Source organism: Scylla paramamosain, chromosome 10, assembly GCF_035594125.1.
Source record: "Scylla paramamosain isolate STU-SP2022 chromosome 10, ASM3559412v1, whole genome shotgun sequence".
In the NCBI taxonomy this organism is placed as follows: Eukaryota; Metazoa; Arthropoda; class Malacostraca; order Decapoda; family Portunidae; genus Scylla; species Scylla paramamosain.
Window position 1 is genome coordinate 22,004,432 of NC_087160.1, and position 21,013 is coordinate 22,025,444.

The following is a 21,013-nucleotide window of genomic DNA, read 5'->3' on the forward strand; positions in this document are numbered from 1 at the left end:
ATAAACAATAAATAAAACACCTACTCTTATCACGTATGTCCTATAGTCTCTCTCTCTCTCTCTCTCTCTCTCTCTCTCTCTCTCTCTCTCTCTCTCTCTCTCTCTCTCTCTCTCTCATCCACTTCATTTTGCAGCAATTCTTTTTTTGAAAAGTAGCATTTGTGTATAATTTAACTGAACCCTTGGTGGACAGAAGGGTGTTGCCTTAATTATCACTTTTCGGATTATTTACGAAGTATAAATACTCTTCAACTCCTACGCACAATATGAATATGGGCCAATAAGAAAAAGAAAGGTCTGGTAAAAGGTGGGTCAAGTCACAACAACCTGACATTCTCTCTCTCTCTCTCTCTCTCTCTCTCTCTCTCTCTCTCTCTCTCTCTCTCTCTCTCTCTCTCTCTCTCTCTCTCTCTCTCTCTCTCTCTCTCTCATTTCCTCCATAATAATATTAATAATGATAATAACGATTATGATAGTGGAGGTAGAAACTTACTACTACTACTACTACTACTACTACCATACTGCTACTACAAAACATACTAGCTATATGAGTTTGCGTAATAGATAATAGTCGTTAACGGTGTCTCCTTCCTCGGAGTTGAGGTACCGAGGTTTTCGAAACACAAAACGACTTTTCTTGTTTCGAACACAAAACGACTTTTCTTGACCGTGCCATGAGGCAGACAGAAGGAAGTGATAATGCTTTTGTAAATCCAGTCTATTTATCTCGTAATGTTAACCGTATAAGACAGAAAGATAGACCTGTTGAACCTAATTCATTGGATTTTGAATTGGTAGTTGATCACATTCCGAATGAATTCCTCCAGAAAGATATTATTCTAGATGATGCAAGACACTTAGTATTTGCCACTGCAGACCAACTTGCCTTGTTGAAGAAGGCAAGGACATGGTATTTAGATGCCACATTTCGTGTAGTACGAGCCCCGTTTCAACAGCTATTTGGAGTCCATGCCTTCGTTAAGGGAAGCGAAGGTAATGTAAAACAAGTCCCCTTAGCTTTCATCCTTATGTCAGGGAAAAGAAAGAGAGACTACAGAAAGGTATTGAATTCTATTTTAGCAATAATTCAGGAGTGTAAAGTGGAAAAGATCGTGATGGACTTCGAAATGGCTTTGTGGTCAGTAGTCAGGAAATTATTTCCAGTTGCAAAGTTGCAAGGCTGTGCATTTCATTGGAATCAGGCAGTCTGGAGGAAGATTCAGGCGTTAGGATTGGCGGTTCCATACTTGAATCATCGTCCCACTCAAGATTACCTAAAACAGTTAATGGCTCTTCCCTTTCTCCCACATGAACATATTACATCAACATTTGATCACCTTGAATCACGCCTTCCTGCTGGCCCAATTAAAGATTTAACAACGTACATGAGAGAAACATGGATAAGTGGGTTTTGGTCACCAAGTGAATGGACAGTGTTTGGCCAGAGCATTCGCACGAATAATGATGTAGAAGGTTATCATAGACGTTTGAATGGTAGTGCAGGCTCTTCCCATATTCCTTTTTATGTGCTGGTTCCCTTACTTTTCAAAGAAGCCAAAAATGTACAGGTCCAAGTGCGTCTGGTCAAGGACGGAAAACTTGCTCGTTGTCAGAGACGAAAATACCGATCTCTACAGGGACGAATATTTTCACTATGGAACAAGTATGAACAACATGACCTCACCACTGACCAATTATTAAAAGCATGTTCCAGGCTAAGCGGACCCAGTGTTTAGTTTGTAATATAATCTTGTTTTTTTTTACTCAGACGCATACTTTTGTATACATAAATATTTTAGTATCAGTAGACTGCCTGAATTGTTTTTTACTTTTAGACATACTTTTGTATACAGAAATATTTTAGTATCAGTAGACTGCCTGATAAAGCCAGTCAGCGCTCCCATGTTGTGGTCAGGGTGTGGTGAGCATTGTTTGGTTATTTTTTGTTATTATATATTCTTTCAAGGTTACATAGTATTACATAGTTATTGTGTATGTGTATGACTATACTGCGTAATTATTTAATAAAAGAGAGAGCCTGTTACTATATATTCTTTCTAGATAACTTAGTATAATTAGTGGGCCGGAGTGACTAGGGTGGTAGGCCGGAGTGACTAGGGTGGTAGGCCGGAGTGACTAGGGTTGGGGGCCGCAGTGACTGAGGGCCGGTGTAACTAGGGGCCGGAGTGACTGTAAACCTAGCATTACATTCAACTTACAGTTCTTGTTGCCATTCACTCACGAGTCCTGCACAGCAGTTTCAATAGGCTGGCACATGTACAAATACATCGTCCAGTGGTGAGCTTTTTAAAATACTGCAAAAGTCTATGAAGCATGTCCATTTACATCATCTTTTTTTGTATTATGTGCTGTAACAGACATAAATCACTCTCTGCTTCACATCCTCTTCTCCTTCTGACTGCTCCCATCAGGCATCACCACAGTGGATCATCCTTTTCCAACATGCTCGGTCTTTTGCGCCTTCCTCTGTCACATTCACCACTTGCATGTCTTTTTCCACTGTTTGAAATCCTCTGTTTCAAGAAAATGGAGGTGAAATGAGCGCAAGTCACTGTTTCTGTAAGTTCTCTTCACCCAGACCATCCATACGGTGAAAAACCTACCTTTATGATATCCTCCCATGCTCTAATCTTAAGGCACCATCACACTAGCACATTTTCTGTCATAATTTTCTGTCAGCTTTGGTTTCTGTCAACTTTTGCCTCTTTCCATCATTTTTTTCCATCTGCATTGTCAAATGGAAGTGATCATCTTCACAGACGAGGGTTGTCATCAACTTTTGTTGTCAAATGAAAATCTCATGTTTATAATATAAAGATTACTAAGTAAACCTTATTGTTTAAAAAAAAAAATTGAATTAAATAGATTTTAAATAAAGAAAATACTAAATTGCTTAACTTAACATGTCATTACATTTAACTTGTGGATATATAACAGCAAACAGTGGCTCGCATGACTCAGTAGACATTCACACTTTTGGAAGGTCACTGTTTCTCTACTCCTGCACACTGGATACCATTTTGTCTTGTTTGGCTCATCTATGATTTACAGAACTTGTGATTAAATACATAACAGTGACTGCTTGCCTTTCCATCTGCGGAGCTACACTCATGGCGAATTGGGGTCCTGGGCTGGCTGGGCTTATGGCCTTCTGGTATGAATTGCCAGTTATGCATTTCTGTTGCAATATTACTACATTGGAAAAGTGAGGATATTGCCATGCTGGGTGGGAGATGCTAGCAGGCAGCAGCTAATGTAACTATAGAGAGAGAGAGAGAGAGAGAGAGAGAGAGAGAGAGAGTGAGCCTAGAGCCACATTTGTTTACTGTTGACGAAAGTGCAGGCAAATGGCTGCACATGTGTGATGGGGCACACTCAAGAAATTGTCGACTTTCAGAAAGTTGACGAATACGTGGTAGTGTGATGGTGCCTTTACTGTGCATGGAAAAGCTGGTGATGTGATGCCAGAGTGCCACATGTCAGGCTCTTGGCCATGTGACAGTGAAGGCATTCTGTAATTATATCTGGAATTAATAGCTCTGTTAGCTGATTCTAATTAGATTTGTGTTTTGCAGGATATCCGTCGATATTTTTCTCCTGTTGGTGGGAGCAAACCAGCAGGAACATCACAGCACTCCAAGGGAAAGAAAAAGAGGAATGTGATTGTTATAGATGATTCAGATGAGGAGTTGCCTACCCCAGCTGTCACCAAGAGGCAGCGCACCATCATTCTGGACTCTGACTCAGGTGTGATGGAGGCTGCAGTGGGTACCAGAAATTAGGAAACACTAACCTTTATGGGGTGAATCAGGATGCATGTAGTCCATTGATAAGAGTATCTGTCTTAACCCCTTGTCTTTCTCCTTTTTTGTTTATTTTGAACAAATTGATATCACACCAATATGAATGCTCACCACTGGCATTTGTGGTATGTATCTCATGCCATGTGTGTACTGTTACTTACTTGTCAGCCAAACAATCTTCCCTGAATCTTATGTAAGTAGTCATTGTAATTGTTGCTTTCACTCTATAGTTGAAGTCTCATATACCCTTCATGTATTGTATGATCCCCTTCACTGTTGCAGATGAAGATCTGTTCAAGGGGACTGAATGCAAGAAGAGTAGTAAGGAGGAGAACGTCTCCAAGACCAGCAAACGCAAGCCTCAACAAAAACCTGAGTCTCCCAAGTACAAGCCCATAACTGCCAAGAATTTCTTTGGCACAGAGCCTGTAACCTCCAAGGACAAAACCACCTCCAAGAAAAAGGTACAGATCACATGCTGGAGATATTTTATTTATTTAGATGTTTATTTTTATTTTATTTATTTATTTATTTATTTATTTATTTATTTATTTATTTATTTATTTATTTATTTTTGTTTATTTATTTATTTATTTATTTTTTATTAAATTGTGTCAGGTATAATTGTAATCTCCATCAAATAGTAGTAGCATTACCTGTTACCTCTGCAATAATTACTAGAATTTCTTGTTTGATTGCTGGGAAACTATGCAGGAGAGTTGAATCATGAAGCTCAGGGAATAGGTTTCTGCATTTTTATCATGATGCTCTTCACAGGTTCTTCCTTCCCATTCCATACTTGACAATTCCATAATTTCATGTGTAAAAAGCAGTTGATTGCCTTCCACTATAACAATAGACTTGTATTTATTCATTTTCCAATCATCTGAGATATCTTGTGCCCTCCATGACATCACTAAAAAGGCTGGCCATGATAAGACCATGAAAATTTCCACAGAAATAAGATTAACTTGTTATCATCAGGTTAGCCATATAAATTTCATGTATAAGTCTCATCAAGAAACTTTCTTTGTGTTGTTACAAAATGAAGTCTGTGAATAAATTAATCTTTGTCTTCAAATTCCAGGATGGTGACAGCAGTGAGAAAGCCTTTGAAAAAACACTACAGCAGCTAGATGAAGGGGAAGATAAGCAATTCAAGGAAAGTAAAGGGAGTTCCAAACAGCGCTCAGCTGCTGACCATAGTTCAAAGTCAAGTGAAAACTTTCAGAAAACCTTAAAGCAACTTGATGAGCAGAAGTCTCACTACCACAAGGAAGGTAAGACCATTCCCAAACACCCTTCTGTTGAGGAGCCTAAACCAAAGCCAAATGAAAACAGTCCTCCGGAAAAGAAACCTTCAAAAGAAATCCCTACCAAGCAATCAGCTGCAAGTAAATTAAGCTCAAAACTGAAGAGATTTGAATTTGGAAAAAGGGATCATGGTAGCTGCCAGAATGAAGGAGATGAACTGCAGCACAAGGACAAGAAAGTTAAACTGGAGTCAGAAGAAAAGGAAAAGATACCCAGAGACAAACGAGACAGTCCCCACAAAAAGGCATCACCACAAAAAGACATTAATGTCAAGAGTGAACAGACAAAGAGCATTAAGGAAGAGAAAATTGACACTGGCCCTAAGAAAGTGAGTGGGCCATCCAGCAAAGAGAGAACATATCCGAAGGAAGAGAAGAAGGAAGTTCTAGTGGAAGAGAAGCATTCTATGCAAGAAAAGAAGGTAACCCCCAAAAAGCCTGCTAAAGAGAATACCCAAGCACCAGACACAACACCACAAGATGAGAAGAAGAAAACTGCAAGAAATGCATACCTCAAGTTTATGCAGAGGTCTGGGCCAGCCAATCCCGGCAGCAAAGAAATACCTGAGGTAAACCTTTGTTCATTGTTATGTGAAGTTGTCTGTTATTAACTGAAACTTTACAGTCCTGATTAGTCCAAACAATCTCTATTTACATTTTTCACTTTGATTGTCAACATGTGATTTATCCATACTGGCAGCTGGCATTGCAGTAGACATGAGAAGAAACACACATTAGAAAGTAACACAGACTGTTGCTAGAATGACTTCTTGATGTCACTTTGTACAAGGTATCTACACTTTTATCACAATACTGACAAATGTTTGAGTTGTCAGTTTTTAGCAATACCCGTCCTTTTGGATATGATTTTTTTTATTATTATTGTTTTTTTAATGCAAGAGGATCACTGGCCAAAGGAAACAAAAAAGAGGGAAAAAAAGTCCCACAGAGGTGCCAGTCCCAGAAGAGATGTCCTGAGAACCATTGAAAATTGAGGGATAAGTATCTTGAAACCTCCCTCTTGAAAGAGTTCAAGTCATAGGAAGGAGGAAATACAGAAGCTGACAGGGAGTTCCAGAGTTTAGCAAAGAAAGGGATGAATGATTGAGAATACTGGTTAAGATTTGCATATCCTCTTTTAATGTCCCTACCATAACTTTCATTTCATCATGCTTCATTGCTCATTCTTTCAGGCTATACTGTGTAATACATTTACAGTATACTACCATGGAGATTTCCATTCTACAAAGCAACATTATTAATTTTCTAGGGAAAGCCAGACTGTCTCCAGGGACTTGTGTTTGTCCTGAGTGGTGTGTTTGACAGTCTGGACCGAGAAGAGTCCTCAGAGCTCATCAAGAAGTATGGAGGGAGAGTCACCACCTCTGTGAGCCGCAACACCAGCTATCTAGTAGTAGGTGTGGAGGCTGGTGAGAGTAAGCTGAAGAAGGTAAAGTATCCATGCAAAATTTCAGTGAGACATTTGCAAGATAGATGTAAATAGATTTTCAGGGTCAGTAATGTAGGTCAGGCATCTCCTTGTGCAGCATCTCTTGCATGCCTTTAATTTTTTATCAGTGAAATTTATTGTAATTTAATTATCCAGTCTGATTTTTTGTGAGATCATGTCACAAATACATTCAGGTCTGTTAAAGATTAAATGTGAAGGATCAGGATTTATAAATGGATGCTTTGTTATGAAATGTGTATGATTAATTATCAGTTCTTAGTGTATTAAATAGTGCCATCCATCAGGCTGAGCAGCTGGGCACTAAGCAGATAGATGAGGATGGATTGCTGGAGCTCATTGCAACACTGCCAGGGAAGGAGAGCAAAGAGGCAACCCCCACTCAAGGTAAGTTTGTGCCTCCAACCCTTAAATCTGCCTGTCATTGCCTGTCAGCTATTGCCATCTTTTGCTTATTCATTTGGGAATAGCACCTCAGATATTATTTTGATTTCAGCAGTGCATCATATGAGTTAAGACAAAAATTATAAAAAAAAAAATAGTTTCATATTGGATGGGCCTTATATTCAAATACATTTATGTGCTTGATTTTATTTGACTTCTTGCTTAACATGGCTTTATTTCAGTAAAACAGAGGTGAAACACTTGACACCAGGAAACTTTACTGGAGTTTCTTAGGTAGCATGACTAGAAAAGAAAAGATTTAGATACAGTATTATATCTTCCTTTACAGGAGGTTCTGGTTTAAGTAAGTTGAAGAAATTTGCCAGAGAGAGTGAACCTAAGGAGCCACCCAAACCTTCTCCTCAATCAGCCAGCCCCAGGACACCCAGCAGCTTGGCCAGCAGCCTCACTAGTGCCACAACTCCCAAGAGGTCACTTTCAAGCTCCCAGGCATCTTTAGCATCTCAGGTAACTCAAATACTTGATGAGTAATTTTTTCAGGCTTAAAACTATGAAACAGGACCGTTTTTAGAATATGGAATAATAATAAGATTCAAAATTTTTAGAAATGTTTAAAAAATATATTGATTTGCAAGATTACCAAAAACTCTGAAACCTCAAAGCTCCAGAATATTTTTACCATAATCTGAGTTAGCTTGTCTCATTTGCAGGTATTTTGTCCCGTCACTGAACTTCAGCTCGTTCTTTATATGTCTATTATTTGAACAGGAAAGTGGAAGTCCCTCCTCAAGTACTTCCTCTCCCAGAACACAGTCCATCTCCTCCCAGGAACTGAGTAACAGATCAGAAGAGGCTCTCATGTGGGTAGACAAGTATAAGCCAGCCTCCACCAAGAACATCATTGGGCAGCAGGGTGGTGCATCCAATGTCAGGAAACTGCTCAATTGGCTCCAGAACTGGCAGAAGAACCAGTTGGGAGACAAGAGACCACCCATGCCCAGTGAGTTAGGCTCTTTATTTTATCTGTCTCATTTGTGAGAATTGTATACTCATAAAATATTTCTGCTTTTTTTTTGTTTTAGGATGTTCTCTGTGCATTCTTGTACTTGATTCTCATGGCATTGTATTCTCTAGGTCCATGGGCCAAGGATGACACAGGGGGATACTACAAAGCTGCCCTCCTCTCAGGTCCTCCTGGTGTAGGTGAGATTCCAAAGCAATATGTTCTCTTATAATTTTATGAAAATATTAATGTTTTATCATCATCAGAGCTCTTTTGAGATAATGAACATGAAAACTAACCATACTGTGAGATCATACCATTATGTTCATTCTCCTCAGTATTTTAAAGACATACTTTCTTTCAGGGAAAACAACAACAGCTCACTTAGTGTGTAAAGAGATGGGATACGATGTTCTGGAGCTGAATGCTTCTGATGCACGATCAAAAAAATCCATTGATCAGATTGTGTCGGAGCTTCTTGGCAACAAAAGTCTGGCTGGGTTTGCAACAGGTAAAGTTGTTGAATGATGTATCTGTGAAAAAAGTAAAATTTGCATGTGCTTGTAGGTATGAGGAAAAAAATGTGAAGCATTGTTGAGAGCTATGGAGATAATGTCTTCACTTTTTTGTAACAGGAGGAGGCCACACGAGCTCCAGGCATGCACTGGTCATGGACGAGGTTGATGGAATGTCTGGCAATGAGGACAGAGGAGGAGTTCAGGAGTTAATTGCTCTTATTAAGAAATCTAAGATTCCTATTATTGCCATGTGCAATGACAGGAACCATCCCAAAATAAGATCTTTAGCAAATCACTGCTTTGACCTCAGGTTTTACAAGCCTAGAGTTGAACAAATAAGAGTAAGTTGCAAGTCTTGGATGTTTTAAAAGTATTACAAGAATGATAAATTTATAGGTATTTTCATTTAACTGCAACAAAATGAAGTTACATTAATACAGTTACCTGCAGTTAGTTACAATTTTATAGAAAATAGTACATCATCATATTTTTAAAACATGATGTGTGACTTCATGATGATGAAATCTCACAAAACTTTAATCTATAAGTTTTGAATATGAATACATATGTCTGATACTTACTATGTGAAAGGCTTTATGTAATGAATTGCAGTTGTATTTGTCCATTAATTTAAACAAGATTACTGTTATATATATATGCTTTGTATCACTTGTGCCCAGGGACCCATGATGAGTGTGTGTTACCGGGAAGGCATTAAGATCAAGCCTGAAGCCCTGGACCAGATCATTATTGGGTCAAACCAGGACATTCGGCAAGTCTTGCACCACCTCTCCATGTGGTCAGCCAAGGAGAAGAACCTCCAGACTGATGATGTGAAGAGGGAAGCGAAGAAAGCCCAGAAAGACTTTAAAAAGGTATTACTGCTTTTTCTTTTACTTCATTGTGTACATACATAGATATATTTAAGTCTGTAGGGCTCATGTCCTGCTAGATATTAAAGAGAGAGATTTGTGAGGTGTTCTGTTTTGTATGAGAGATCAACAAAGAATATTCTAAACATGAATTTGGACTAAGGAAAGGCTGTGTGACTAAAGTGTCTTGCTTAAAGGATATGTAAAGAATTCGAGGGAGAAACAGGAGATGTGTTTTTGACATTCGTGGATCTCAAGAAAAGTCTCTATACACATGTACTCTCTCCTGTCACTTCTGGATGTACTAGTGGTCAGAAAACCCTCCAACTGCTCCTCATGATACATTCACGTCTGTTTGCCTGTCTCCCTGTCTCCTCTTATCTTTCTCTCAATACATTATTCATCATTGTTTTCTGTTGATCAATACCACTATATGTATTACTTCTGAATATGTCATTTTCTGAAAAATGTATTTCATATTAATCCTCTCTACACACTTAAATTGTCATCTGGTATTTTATGTATAATTTTTTACATTCACATCTGTGTGTACTTCTACATTTCTTGTTCAGAACAATTCATTAGTAAGATTGGAGCCAATTTTAGGTTGTACATGATGGCATGGAAAAGTATTCTATGCATTTTAATTTAATGTAGGCAATGGTTGGCTACAGCTTGACTAATGAAATTTTTTTTTTTTTTTTTTTTTTTTCTCTTCTTCCTCCCCTGCAGGGTCCTTGGGATGTGTGCAGAACAGTTTTTACTGAGTCTGAGCACAAGAACCTTAACATTCATGAGAAATCGGCTCTGTTCTTCAATGACTATTCAATTGCTCCTCTCTTCGTCCAAGAAAATTATCCGAAGGTTGTCCCCCATAGTGCAAAGTAGGTTGTGAAATTTAATTGGTTAATTTTTATCTACTTTTAAGCACACTAAGGATTGTAGGTTACTATTAATATGTGCATGACAACACAGGCATTGAAAGTTTTATGTTACGTTAAGACTACCATTCGTATGAAGTCAGGAGAATTACTTTTAAATTTAAGAATAACCCAATTGATAGCCTTCATATGTTCATATGTTCATGATGGCTGCCTAAAAGTTAAGCATTGACTGCTATAATAATTTTTTTATGACTCATGCCAGTTCATATCCCAACAGAGGTAACCGAAGGGCAACTCTGGAGCAGCTGGCCAAGACTGCGGCCTCAGTATCTGATGGGGACCTGGTGGGGCAGCTCATCCGGTCCCACGGTGCTTGGTCCCTCCTCCCCACACAGGTACTCATCAGGCAGCCTTTATTCTTGGGTTCTATTTCAGTTCACATTAGTGTCACATCACTGTTATTGGTACCTTTGTGTAGGCAGCAGCTGAGAGAGAACACTTTCAGCATGATGTGAATGGTGTGCATAGCAGTAGTAAACACTGCATGTGAGGCCAAATTAAGTACACTTTACCTACAAGTACTGAATAGCCATACATATTGCAGGTTGCATTATTAAATTACTTTGCTTGAAACATATGTCAGACAGGCCATGAATGTAAGTAATATGAAATAAAATCTTTCATGTACAGAAATGCTGCATAGATGAAGTGATCCATTTCATCCATTCATTACAATTCAATTAACTGGATTTGTATGTCATCCTTATATATATTCAACATTGCTAGTGTGTTGAGTGGTATGCAATTTAAAAAAAATTATTAATTATCATTTTGGTCCTATTTTCCCAATGTATTAGGGTTTGCTGATTTTTCTTAGGCTGGTCCATATTTGCAATATCACTCAGGCATGACTGGTCTGGCTTTGTATATGGAATAACAATTTACAGCTTAGATTACAAGTCTCCAGTGGGCCTGCTATATGAGGTGCATAGAAAGTAAGCAGTAGTTCATACATGCTCATCAGCTCATGACTTGTGATCTTTGGCAGTCCAGGGTTTATTTATTTATTCGCAAGTTTTATTTTTATATTTAGATGTTTGCTTTAGTTATTTATTATTTTTTATTATTTTTATTTATTTATTTATTTATTTATTTATTTATTTATTTATTTATTGATTGATTATTTATTTATTTTTTTTTACTCTTCTCTTTCCCTCCAGGCCATGTTTAGCAGTGTTATCCCTGGGGAGTACATGTCTGGCCACCTGTCAGCTCAGATTGAGTTCCCAGCCTGGTTTGGTAAGAACAGTCGGCGCAACAAGCTGGACAGACTTGCACAGGAGCTTCAGATGCACATGAGGCTCAGGTATACTGTGCTTTGTTGTTTTATTTATCTATTTTTTTATTTTTTTGTATTTCCTTTTCCACAGGTGGCTGACTGGGCTAAGTGAATAATGTGTGAATGTGTGGTGCCTTGCTGGCCTGGTGTATAGATAGATAGATTGGTTAATATTCTTTTGATTTAGTCATCTATTTATTTATTTACTTTTTTTAACTTTATTTACAGTTGTACTTAAGCTTACATGTTAAATTTTCCTTGAAGAGACATAGCAATGTATTTGAATTGTCTGAAACTCATAATGTGCTTAGTATCCCTTCTTGAACATGGACAATAACAGTGTCTTGATGCTGGCAGGATATCGGGAAGCAAAAGGGATGTGGGCATGGACTACTGTGAGATGATGAGGGACACTATTGTGACTCCCCTGGTGAAGCATGGAGCTGAAGGAGTGGATGAGGCAGTGGAGGCCATGAATTCCTATGATCTGCTGCGGGAGGACCTGGAGTCACTGCTGGAGTTGTCAAGCTGGCCTAATAGCAAGAACCCAATGAGCACAGTGGAGAGCAAGGTCAGAGATTTTGATTTTAAGTCACTGTAATGGTCAGATATTTTAATTTTAAGCCACTGTAATGGAGAAAGATTTTAATTTTAAACCACTGTAATAATCTACTGTAGGGCATTATTTCTATATTAAATCCAAGGGAGTGCACTGGTGTTATGTGGATATTGAATGAGTAATGATTGCCATAATACTTAAAGCAGAGCATTCTCTTGTTCATTGTAATTTAAGTTCATTGTTATTTTTTCATTAGTTGTCAGTCTCACTTGACAATTGCTCACCTGATAATATGTCTCCTGGCTTCCTGATCCAGTTGCTCAATGGTAATGGCTTGTGCTGCTGATGATTTGTTTTATGCATCATTCTAAGTCAGCTTTGGATCCTTCCCTTCGGACTCCAGGTCAAGGCAGCATTCACTCGTAAGTTCAATAAGGACTGCCACTTGACACCATTTGCTGCGCCCTCCATTAAGAAGAAAAAGAAAGGAAAACCATCTGACTCGTATGGGGATGAAGAGGAGGAGGAAGAGGATGAAGAAGAGGAAGAAGAGGGCTTAGCATCAAGTGGCATGATAAAGGTAAATGTACATTTTATCTCAACATTTGCAGAATTACTGTAAATATATGTGCATGTGAATTTTAAGGATGCATAGATTTGAGAAAGGAATGTCTTGATATATTGTTGTGTTTGTGAAGAGCTTTGCCACATCAGAGGAAGCAAAAAATGAATCGTATAGTGGTTGAATGATAAACTGGAATACTCTGAGGAAGGTTTCAGCATGTGGAAAGAATGGCTAAGAATAAACTAATAGTAAGGATATCTAGAAGTGATGATGTGATGTTGATTTTGTTGGGCACTATCTTGAGTAGTTGTTGGCTGCAAACAGTAACATTTTCCCTGTCATCTTCAGCTGCACTTGTCGTATTGAAGTACAGATACCACTGTCATACCCACTTTGGAGCATCATGGAAACACTGAGAGATTGATCTGAGAGAGGAATAGATATTTAGCAGTGAGGCATCCTGGCTACAGATTGAACCTCTGACACAGAGATATAAGTATTCCACCTTAGACATTGGGATGAAATAACTGCCAGACACTGGGATAATAGTGAGTGAGTGACATGTTGCCTTGTAACTGGTATGAGGGTGGCTGGGGACTGGCAATACTGAGGTGGTATTGTTTGAACTAGCAGCATTGGGGACACAAGAATAATTTTTGTGACCTTTATATCTCTGGTTGGTACACCATCACAGGAAATGCTGCAGAAATGCATATATATATACAGTGTGCTAAGTGCTTGCAAGAAAATCTTGCACAGTGGTCATGTATATCAGCAAAAGTTTGTGTCTGGGTATGGCAGGGGCATAATACATAACAGTTTTACATGAAATCCCTTCTTTCCAGATTATGTTTTTAATCATTCATATGTATTTCTTTTGTCAGGTAAAGGGAGGAGGCAGTAAAGGGCAGGTATCAACAACAGGAGCTGGGAGGGGCAGGGGAGGAGGAAGAGGAGGAGCAGCAACAGGAAGAGGAGGAGGAAAAAGAGGTAGGGGAAAGAAGTAATTGTGGATTAAGTATGAATGATTGTAATGTACTAAATGCATAATGTAACATAAAATGGGAAGTCGAGGAAAAGATACATTTCCTTGAGTAAAGGCGTGTAAATTGTGCTGAGGTTTTCTATATGTGATACCACTTATGCTTCCAAGTTTAGAGGCATACATTCATGTTGAAGAGATTATCTATACAGCATGGTGGTAGTACTTGCATCATACTTGCATTATGTTGCATATATTTAAAATGTGAATACAGGATTTAGATTGGAAAAAGTATTTTTGTGTCTGTTTTATATTTAAAACATTTTTAATTAAGCACTGTCTTTCCTGTATTGGGAGTGTTTGATGAAATACTTGCTATATACAAACATAGGCGTACCCTGAATGGGAAACAGTCTGAGTGAATGTACAAAATGTACAAAACCATTTCTATCAAGTGTGTATCACAATTTGTGACAACTGCTGTACATTGGGTGGCTTTAATAATTCTTTTTATATTCCTAACATTTACAGTAGGCCAGCCAGTCCTCCATACAGATATGCATACATGAATGTATGGCTTCTAGTTCAGATTACTCAGGTTTACTCATTCAGGATTCAGGACTCATTCAGGCCTGGAGTTCTGCTGTGATTGCTGTGAAAAATAGAGCTACTTGCTACCTGTATATTGATGTCTGTACAACATTTCTTTCTCTGAAAAAAAAAGGAAAAAAAATCTTTGTTTTTTCATATACCTTATTTGAAGAAAAAAGAAAATTTGCATGGAAAATTCCTCAAGGAGACATCGGATAAACTGACTGTAGCCCATCGTGCTAGCAACCAATGATGCAAGAGTGTACACAACTCTGTGCCTGAACATTTAGTGTTAAAATTCATTCTTGTTGCTGCTCTATATCTGTTCATAGTGCATATAATGGGATAGGAAAAATGTTCTAATGAGAATGCTTGTACCTTTTATTGGAGCAAACTGATTCATGTTGCCATGGATGTATAGATGTCAAATAGGACTATTTACAAATTACAGATAACTGCCTCAAATGTTGGCTGAGGTGGCCAAAGCAATTATGTGAAGAGGACTGATGACATCTTATAGAATATGAATTAATCTCCACTTCCTTGATTACAGTCACAGAATTAGAAACTTTGCTGAAATGCATCATTGAGTGAAAATTATGCTGCCATCTCCTTCAGGTTCCAGATACTTAACCTAGTTATAAATTCATAGCTACACAGGTCTCAGAGAACATTTTAACAAAGCCAAGACACAAGCCCTCTTTTCAAACAAAGATAGTGGGCAGGAAACATGGTGATTCATATACAAGAGCCAAGTATGAAGTCACTGCATCAAATGATATCTGTTGTCACTGCTGCCACATGGAGAAAGCAGTTCAGAGGTCTGCCCACTGTGTTACAAGGACTGAAAAACTGTTAGGGTGGCAATTATACAGCTCATTAAGGTTGTGGTGAACACTGCCAGGAAACTTGTATATCACTGGCTGGAGGAGCAAAAGAATGCATCTGGTGGGTGATGTACAACCATTCACAATGTGTGTGCTGGGGCTGTTGCTGCAGGTACAATGTTCCCCTTGCTTCTGAAGTGCTGAAGATGGTGATGTGGGTGTTGCTTTTCCATCTGAACCGCTTAACAATCACCAGAAAGCAGCAGGAGTTCCCATGGAGGTGAACCTTCCTCTACCAACATAGTGAGGATGAACACTAGTCAGAACTCAGTAAATTATGTATTCTAACTGAATATGATCTTTCCATATGTGAATCTAGCTCATCAGAGAAAGTAAGTGCATGAAATATACGATAATTCTCTCTCTCTCTCTCTCTCTCTCTCTCTCTCTCTCTCTCTCTCTCTCTCTCTCTCTCTCTCTCTCTCTCTCTCTCTCTCTCTCTCTCTCTCTCAGTATATATTTCCAATACAAACATTAGAAATTTATCATAATATTGCAATATGAAAATTACCAATGAGCAAGTACCTAGCCATATCAGTAATACCCTATGACGAACGACTGGCAGCAGACGTTACAGCCACTCAAACATACAATAAAAAACCCAGAGTTTATAAAACGCCATTGAAAACATACACCATCTGACCCTGAGTGTTTATTCACTCACTGCGTACGTATGGTCAGATCATAACCAGAAATAACATGTACAGAATAACCTTTCGCGACATGGGGATAGCCCAGGACGTAACTGCATGAAGAGGTGCCCTGAAATACCGTCCTCCCCCCCCCCCACAAGCTGCTGGCACAGGTGTTAAAGGAGACCCACTTGAGCTGAGTGTTTTGAGAAGCCATGGGTGATAGATAATTTGACTCCCCCTCCCAGCCCTTCTAAATGCAGGGCTGGGACAAACGGGTGGAGCTGGGAGGGTGTGTATTTATAACTGGGTTGTCTTGTATTATCAACCAGAGAGACAAGGAGAGAAAAAGGCGTGGGTCATTATTTATACTTTTTTTTTTTATTATCATCTTGAGAGAGAGAGAGAGAGAGAGAGAGAGAGCGTCTCTCATGATTTACGTCTATGTTATTAGCTTGAGAAAGACGAGGAGAGAAAAGACGTGTATCATTATTTACACCTTGTGATCTTTTGTATTATTAGCTTGAGACAGGCTGGGAAAGAAAGAAGCTCCCACCATTATAAAATATATATATATATATATATATATATATATATATATATATATATATATATATATATATATATATATATATATATATATATATATATAATTTTTTTTTTTTTTTTTTTTTTTTTTTGCTATCAGCTTGAGAAAGGCAGGGAGAGAAAAACGCTGTCCATCATTATCATAAGACGTGGGATATCCTGTTAGTGACAAGCTCTGAAATTTTATGAAAGCTGAAAGGACTGGAGAAGATAAATATTGTACTTGGATTGCCAATGATATTCTCTCTCTCTCTCTCTCTCTCTCTCTCTCTCTCTCTCTCTCTCTCTCTCTCTCTCTCTCTCTCTCTCTCTGTCTCTCTCTCTCTCTGTCGGGGCTGGAGTAGGGAAAGGCAGGAGAAGCGTGGCGAGGTTTCCCCACTCTCTCTCTCTCTCTCTCTCAACCAATGCCTAACATTACTTCTTGAAATTGAAAATGATGATGGGAATTTACTTTCTTGTTATTTGAAATGGTGATGACCAGGACTACTCTTTTTTTTTCTATTTAAAATGGAGATGGGACTACTTTTAGATGATGGGAGTACTTTTTTTTTTGTTATTTGATGACTTCTTTTTTTTTTAAGATATCGTGGAGTGTAAGTATTTGAATTACAGTTGTTTAAAATCACGTGCATATTAAACGTACTGGGAAATAATGATAAGATAATACCACTGAAAAAGAGAACAATCTCACAAATAGTGAAATGATAATAAAAAAAAAAGAAAGTGATGACAGATATGTTAATAAATGATCAAAAAAATATATACCCAAAAATCAAAATTTAAAAATGAAAATACATAACTATGATAAGCAATTGTAATAAATATCGAAAATATTAAAAGAAAAGAAAATCTGAACGTAAGAATAACTATAATGATAATCAATGATGGGAACAAAATGCCACAAAGAACACAATAAAAAAAACTTATTCAACAATATATTAAAACATAAAATACCGTAAACAATAAAAAAGAAAAAAAAAAGAAGGAAATATGAGAGGCGAAAGAATAAGGTGCCAGAGAAGGAAGTCGGAGTGACAAATAGCTGGTGCACGACAGTCTGCCAGTGAGCATGGAAGGTTGTGGACATGCCGCTCCATCACTAGCACCAGCACCACGTGTTAGCATGTCGGTGGTGGTGGTTGGCCTGCTGTTCCCCCTTATAGCTTCAGAGGGGGGCGCGTCTCCCCTCCACGACTGCAGGCTGTTGTGCACCACGACTCTTCTGAAGAATAATCCCACAGAAACTTTAGTGAGTGTTATTATTATTATTGAGTGTGTGTGTGTGTGTATGAATACATGTTATTATCACTATTGTCGACTTTATTTATTTCTTCTCATTCTTATTTTCCTTTCTCTTCTTTTTTTTTTTTTTTTTGTCACTACTATTACTACACTACACCACACTGCACTACACTACACTACACTACACTACACTACACTACACTACACTACTACTACTACTACTACACTACACTACACTACACTACACTACTACTACTACTACTACACTACACTACCCTTTTAGTACACTACACTACACTACTACTACTACTACTACTACTACTACTACTACTACTACTACTACTACTGCACTACACTACACTTCTAGTACACTGCACTACACTGCTACTACTACTACTATTACTACTGCTACTACTACTACTACTACTACTACTACTACTACTACTACTACTACTAGACTACATTACACTACGCTACACTACGCTGTACTACTACGACTACTTCTACACTACATTACATTACGCTACACTACAACTGTTACTAATACTACAACTACGACCACCACCACCACTATTACTACTACTACTACTACTACTGTATTAGTACTACTATTATTATTACTACTACTACTACTACTAATACTGTACAACAACAACTACTACTACTACTACTACTACTGCTACTACTACCACCACCAACAACACCACCACCACTACTGCCGTGGCCAGAAATATTGAATATAACGAGTTTGGTGTTGCAGGACAAGGTGGTGGCGTGTGAGAAGGGCTGCGCCTCCTACAGCCGCTGCCACGAGGACAAAGGAGGCAGCGTAGTGACTCTTCAGGACATATCCACACTTTGCTTGGCCGAGTGTGCAACCTGTAAGTCACTGTATGTAGTGTTGTGATGTGATACTTGCTTCTGTACACTTCTGAGAGAGAGAGAGAGAGAGAGAGAGAGAGAGAGAGAGAGAGAGAGAGAGAGAGAGAGAGTCTGCATTCGATTCAGTATACATAGAGGATAAAATAGGCGAGGTATAAACAACTGGAATTTAAATTAAAACTTTTCGTATAAAGTGTAATGGTAATTGTGTTGTATTTTGCAGCCTGCGCAGGACTGTATGGAAGTGAACCTGACTTGAGGGCTGCATGCGTCGGAGGTTGTAATGGCCAACATCAACAACAATATGACTTGGTAAGAAAGATTTCCATCACCATTGTAATTTATGTGTTCTGCACACCAATAATTCGCCATATTAAGTTTCTAAGGCTCTCTGTTTGATGAATTAAGGCCATAGCGCAAAATGTAGACAGTGTTGAACATTGATTGATTGACTGATTGTTTTAATGAATATCATAGCAGTTATATATTATAAATTGTCACAGTTATATATATATATATATATATATATATATATATATATATATATATATATATATATATATATATATATATATATATATATATATATATATATATATATATATATATATATATATATATACTTATATACATATATATATATATATATATATATATATATATATATATATATATATATATATATATATATATATATATATATATATATATATATATACATATATATATTTATTTATTTATTTATTTATTTATCAGAAATGCTTATTATTATTATTATTATTATTATTATTATTATTATTATTATTATTATTGTTATTCACGGACTGCTATAATTTCAGTTATTATTCTATCATGTTATAATTGAACTCTGACATAAACATTTATTTATTCATTTATTTTATTAATTTATTTATTTTTCAGGCAGCCATTGGTGATGCACAGTTTTCGTCACAGAGACTGGAAATCCTGGATGATGCAGCTACCGGCGTGGGCATTACTGGAAACGAAACTCGAAATGTGACGTTGAATATAGAAGGCAACATCCAGACAGATATAAAGTCACAAGCTTCTTCAGGCCCAAATATAAGAAAGAACAATGTTGCCACGAAAGGCGCCAAGAAAGTGGTGGACAAAAATATAGCTTTCAACCTCCAGGGTGAAATCAGCAATGAAACAAGTTCTGAAGCGTCTCTAGCCATGCATGGAACAGGAGGGTATGTATCTTACGGGAAAAGAGGGAGAGAAGCTTCCCAAAATACATCTGTCGATATCCAAGGTGTCTTGTCACAAAACGGCAGCTATGTTGATGTCTCTTCGCAGTACATACCTGCTGGTGCTAAGGGAAAGCTCAGAACAGGGAGAAAGATGACGGATGGGAAGAGAAAGAAGAGAAGGAGAAAGAGGAGAAGTAAGATGAGGAAGAGGAGAGGGAGATCACCCAAAAAACCAAAACGTATAAGAATTAGGAAAAGAAAGAAGTTGTTGAAAAGGAAGAAGCCGACAGCAAGTTTACAAAAGACCGAACCAAAGAAGAAACCGATTGTGAATTTAGAAAAGACTGAATCAAAGAAGACGACTGAAAAATTAGAGAAGGTCGCACCTAAAGCCGTGAAGGAGGTGGTGACGGCCCCTGTGGTAGCGCAGTAATTAGGGCCCACAGACAAAAGGCGATGGAAGGGAGTTACTGCAAAGTCCATCTTTATTCATGCATGCATATATGTACATTGAATATTTCTTTATAAGGAAGAGGTGAAACTGGTTGATTGTTGTTACTACTTTTTGTTTTAGTTTATCTGATATTTATTTATTCATTTATTTATTTAATTTCTTGATCAAAGTACATAAACTTTTTTGGCAAAATAAGACTGCCGATTTGATCAACATTACGCTTTTTCTCGGATGCATTTTATTAACTGCAACATTTTATTACATGTCCTCTGGAAAGATTGGTACGATTTTATCAAGATTGTAATATTTTGTTAAATGTACTCTGCTTGGAAATCATAACGTAACTTTTACAATACACTTTCATTTGTTATTGATGTAATGTAAAGTTTAATGTTTTGCATGAGCCTTAAAATCCAAATAAATCCAAATAGTTTGAAATGTGTTTAATGTCGTCCACCAAATTATGTATTTATTTATTTATTCTGTATTTCTTATTGCCTTATGTCCATTCTCAGGGATTCTTGGAAGCTATTTTCTGAAATACAATGACGTTCATCTTATCAATAACCCATCATACGAAAGGAATGGAACCTATGAACTTGAAGGATATCAGCTGCAGCAGATAAAATACGAGAATGGCGTTACTTCATATGGCGCAGGCTGAGTTGATGCTAAACGTGCCACTTTAATAGGAATCTTGGTTTGAACATTCGATGCAAATTTATTAGTTACATCACTGAGAGAGAGAGAGAGAGAGAGAGAGAGAGAGAGAGAGAGATGCAGTCAAGGGT

At 37.7% G+C, this 21,013-nt stretch overlaps 2 protein-coding genes across 3 annotated transcripts in view; both read left to right on the forward strand.

Annotated features, from left to right (window-relative positions):
* Positions 1 to 14,467, forward strand: part of LOC135104353 (replication factor C subunit 1-like) — a 15,422-nt gene extending 955 nt beyond the window's left edge. The window contains exons 2-18 of one of the 2 annotated variants that reach the window (XM_064011665.1): positions 3,597 to 3,768; positions 4,107 to 4,288; positions 4,912 to 5,706; positions 6,408 to 6,587; positions 6,893 to 6,992; positions 7,339 to 7,517; positions 7,779 to 8,010; positions 8,145 to 8,213; positions 8,378 to 8,524; positions 8,649 to 8,872; positions 9,212 to 9,406; positions 10,136 to 10,287; positions 10,565 to 10,682; positions 11,508 to 11,653; positions 11,984 to 12,197; positions 12,589 to 12,765; positions 13,635 to 14,467. In XM_064011665.1, coding sequence (XP_063867735.1) covers positions 3,597 to 3,768; positions 4,107 to 4,288; positions 4,912 to 5,706; positions 6,408 to 6,587; positions 6,893 to 6,992; positions 7,339 to 7,517; positions 7,779 to 8,010; positions 8,145 to 8,213; positions 8,378 to 8,524; positions 8,649 to 8,872; positions 9,212 to 9,406; positions 10,136 to 10,287; positions 10,565 to 10,682; positions 11,508 to 11,653; positions 11,984 to 12,197; positions 12,589 to 12,765; positions 13,635 to 13,757 — 3,405 coding nt within the window. In that variant the 3' untranslated portion in view covers positions 13,758 to 14,467. Of the gene's footprint in view, positions 1 to 3,596; positions 3,769 to 4,106; positions 4,289 to 4,911; positions 5,707 to 6,407; positions 6,588 to 6,892; positions 6,993 to 7,338; positions 7,518 to 7,778; positions 8,011 to 8,144; positions 8,214 to 8,377; positions 8,525 to 8,648; positions 8,873 to 9,211; positions 9,407 to 10,135; positions 10,288 to 10,564; positions 10,683 to 11,507; positions 11,654 to 11,983; positions 12,198 to 12,588; positions 12,766 to 13,098; positions 13,241 to 13,634 lie in introns of those variants that run through there. The other variant, XM_064011666.1, reaches the window with a different exon arrangement.
* A 2,979-nt stretch (positions 14,468 to 17,446) lies between these two features.
* Positions 17,447 to 20,660, forward strand: LOC135104354 (uncharacterized). The gene is made up of 4 exons (XM_064011667.1): positions 17,447 to 17,679; positions 18,433 to 18,553; positions 18,778 to 18,866; positions 19,476 to 20,660. Exons 1-4 carry the CDS (start codon positions 17,500 to 17,502, stop codon positions 20,199 to 20,201), a joined length of 1,116 nt encoding a protein of 371 aa, XP_063867737.1. The 5' UTR covers positions 17,447 to 17,499; the 3' UTR covers positions 20,202 to 20,660.
* Positions 20,661 to 21,013: the final 353 nt, after the last annotated feature.

What these genes read in the sequence shown, in the direction of transcription:
- LOC135104354 (XM_064011667.1), top strand. Translation starts at nt 17,500, where the DNA reads ATGGAAGGTTGTGGACATGCCGCTCCATCACTAGCACCAGCACCACGT. An exon ending in ATAATCCCACAGAAACTTTA is followed by an intron (nt 17,680 to 18,432) that starts GTGAGTGTTATT and finishes TTGGTGTTGCAG; the next exon opens with GACAAGGTGGTGGCGTGTGA. An exon ending in CTTGGCCGAGTGTGCAACCT is followed by an intron (nt 18,554 to 18,777) that starts GTAAGTCACTGT and finishes TGTATTTTGCAG; the next exon opens with CCTGCGCAGGACTGTATGGA.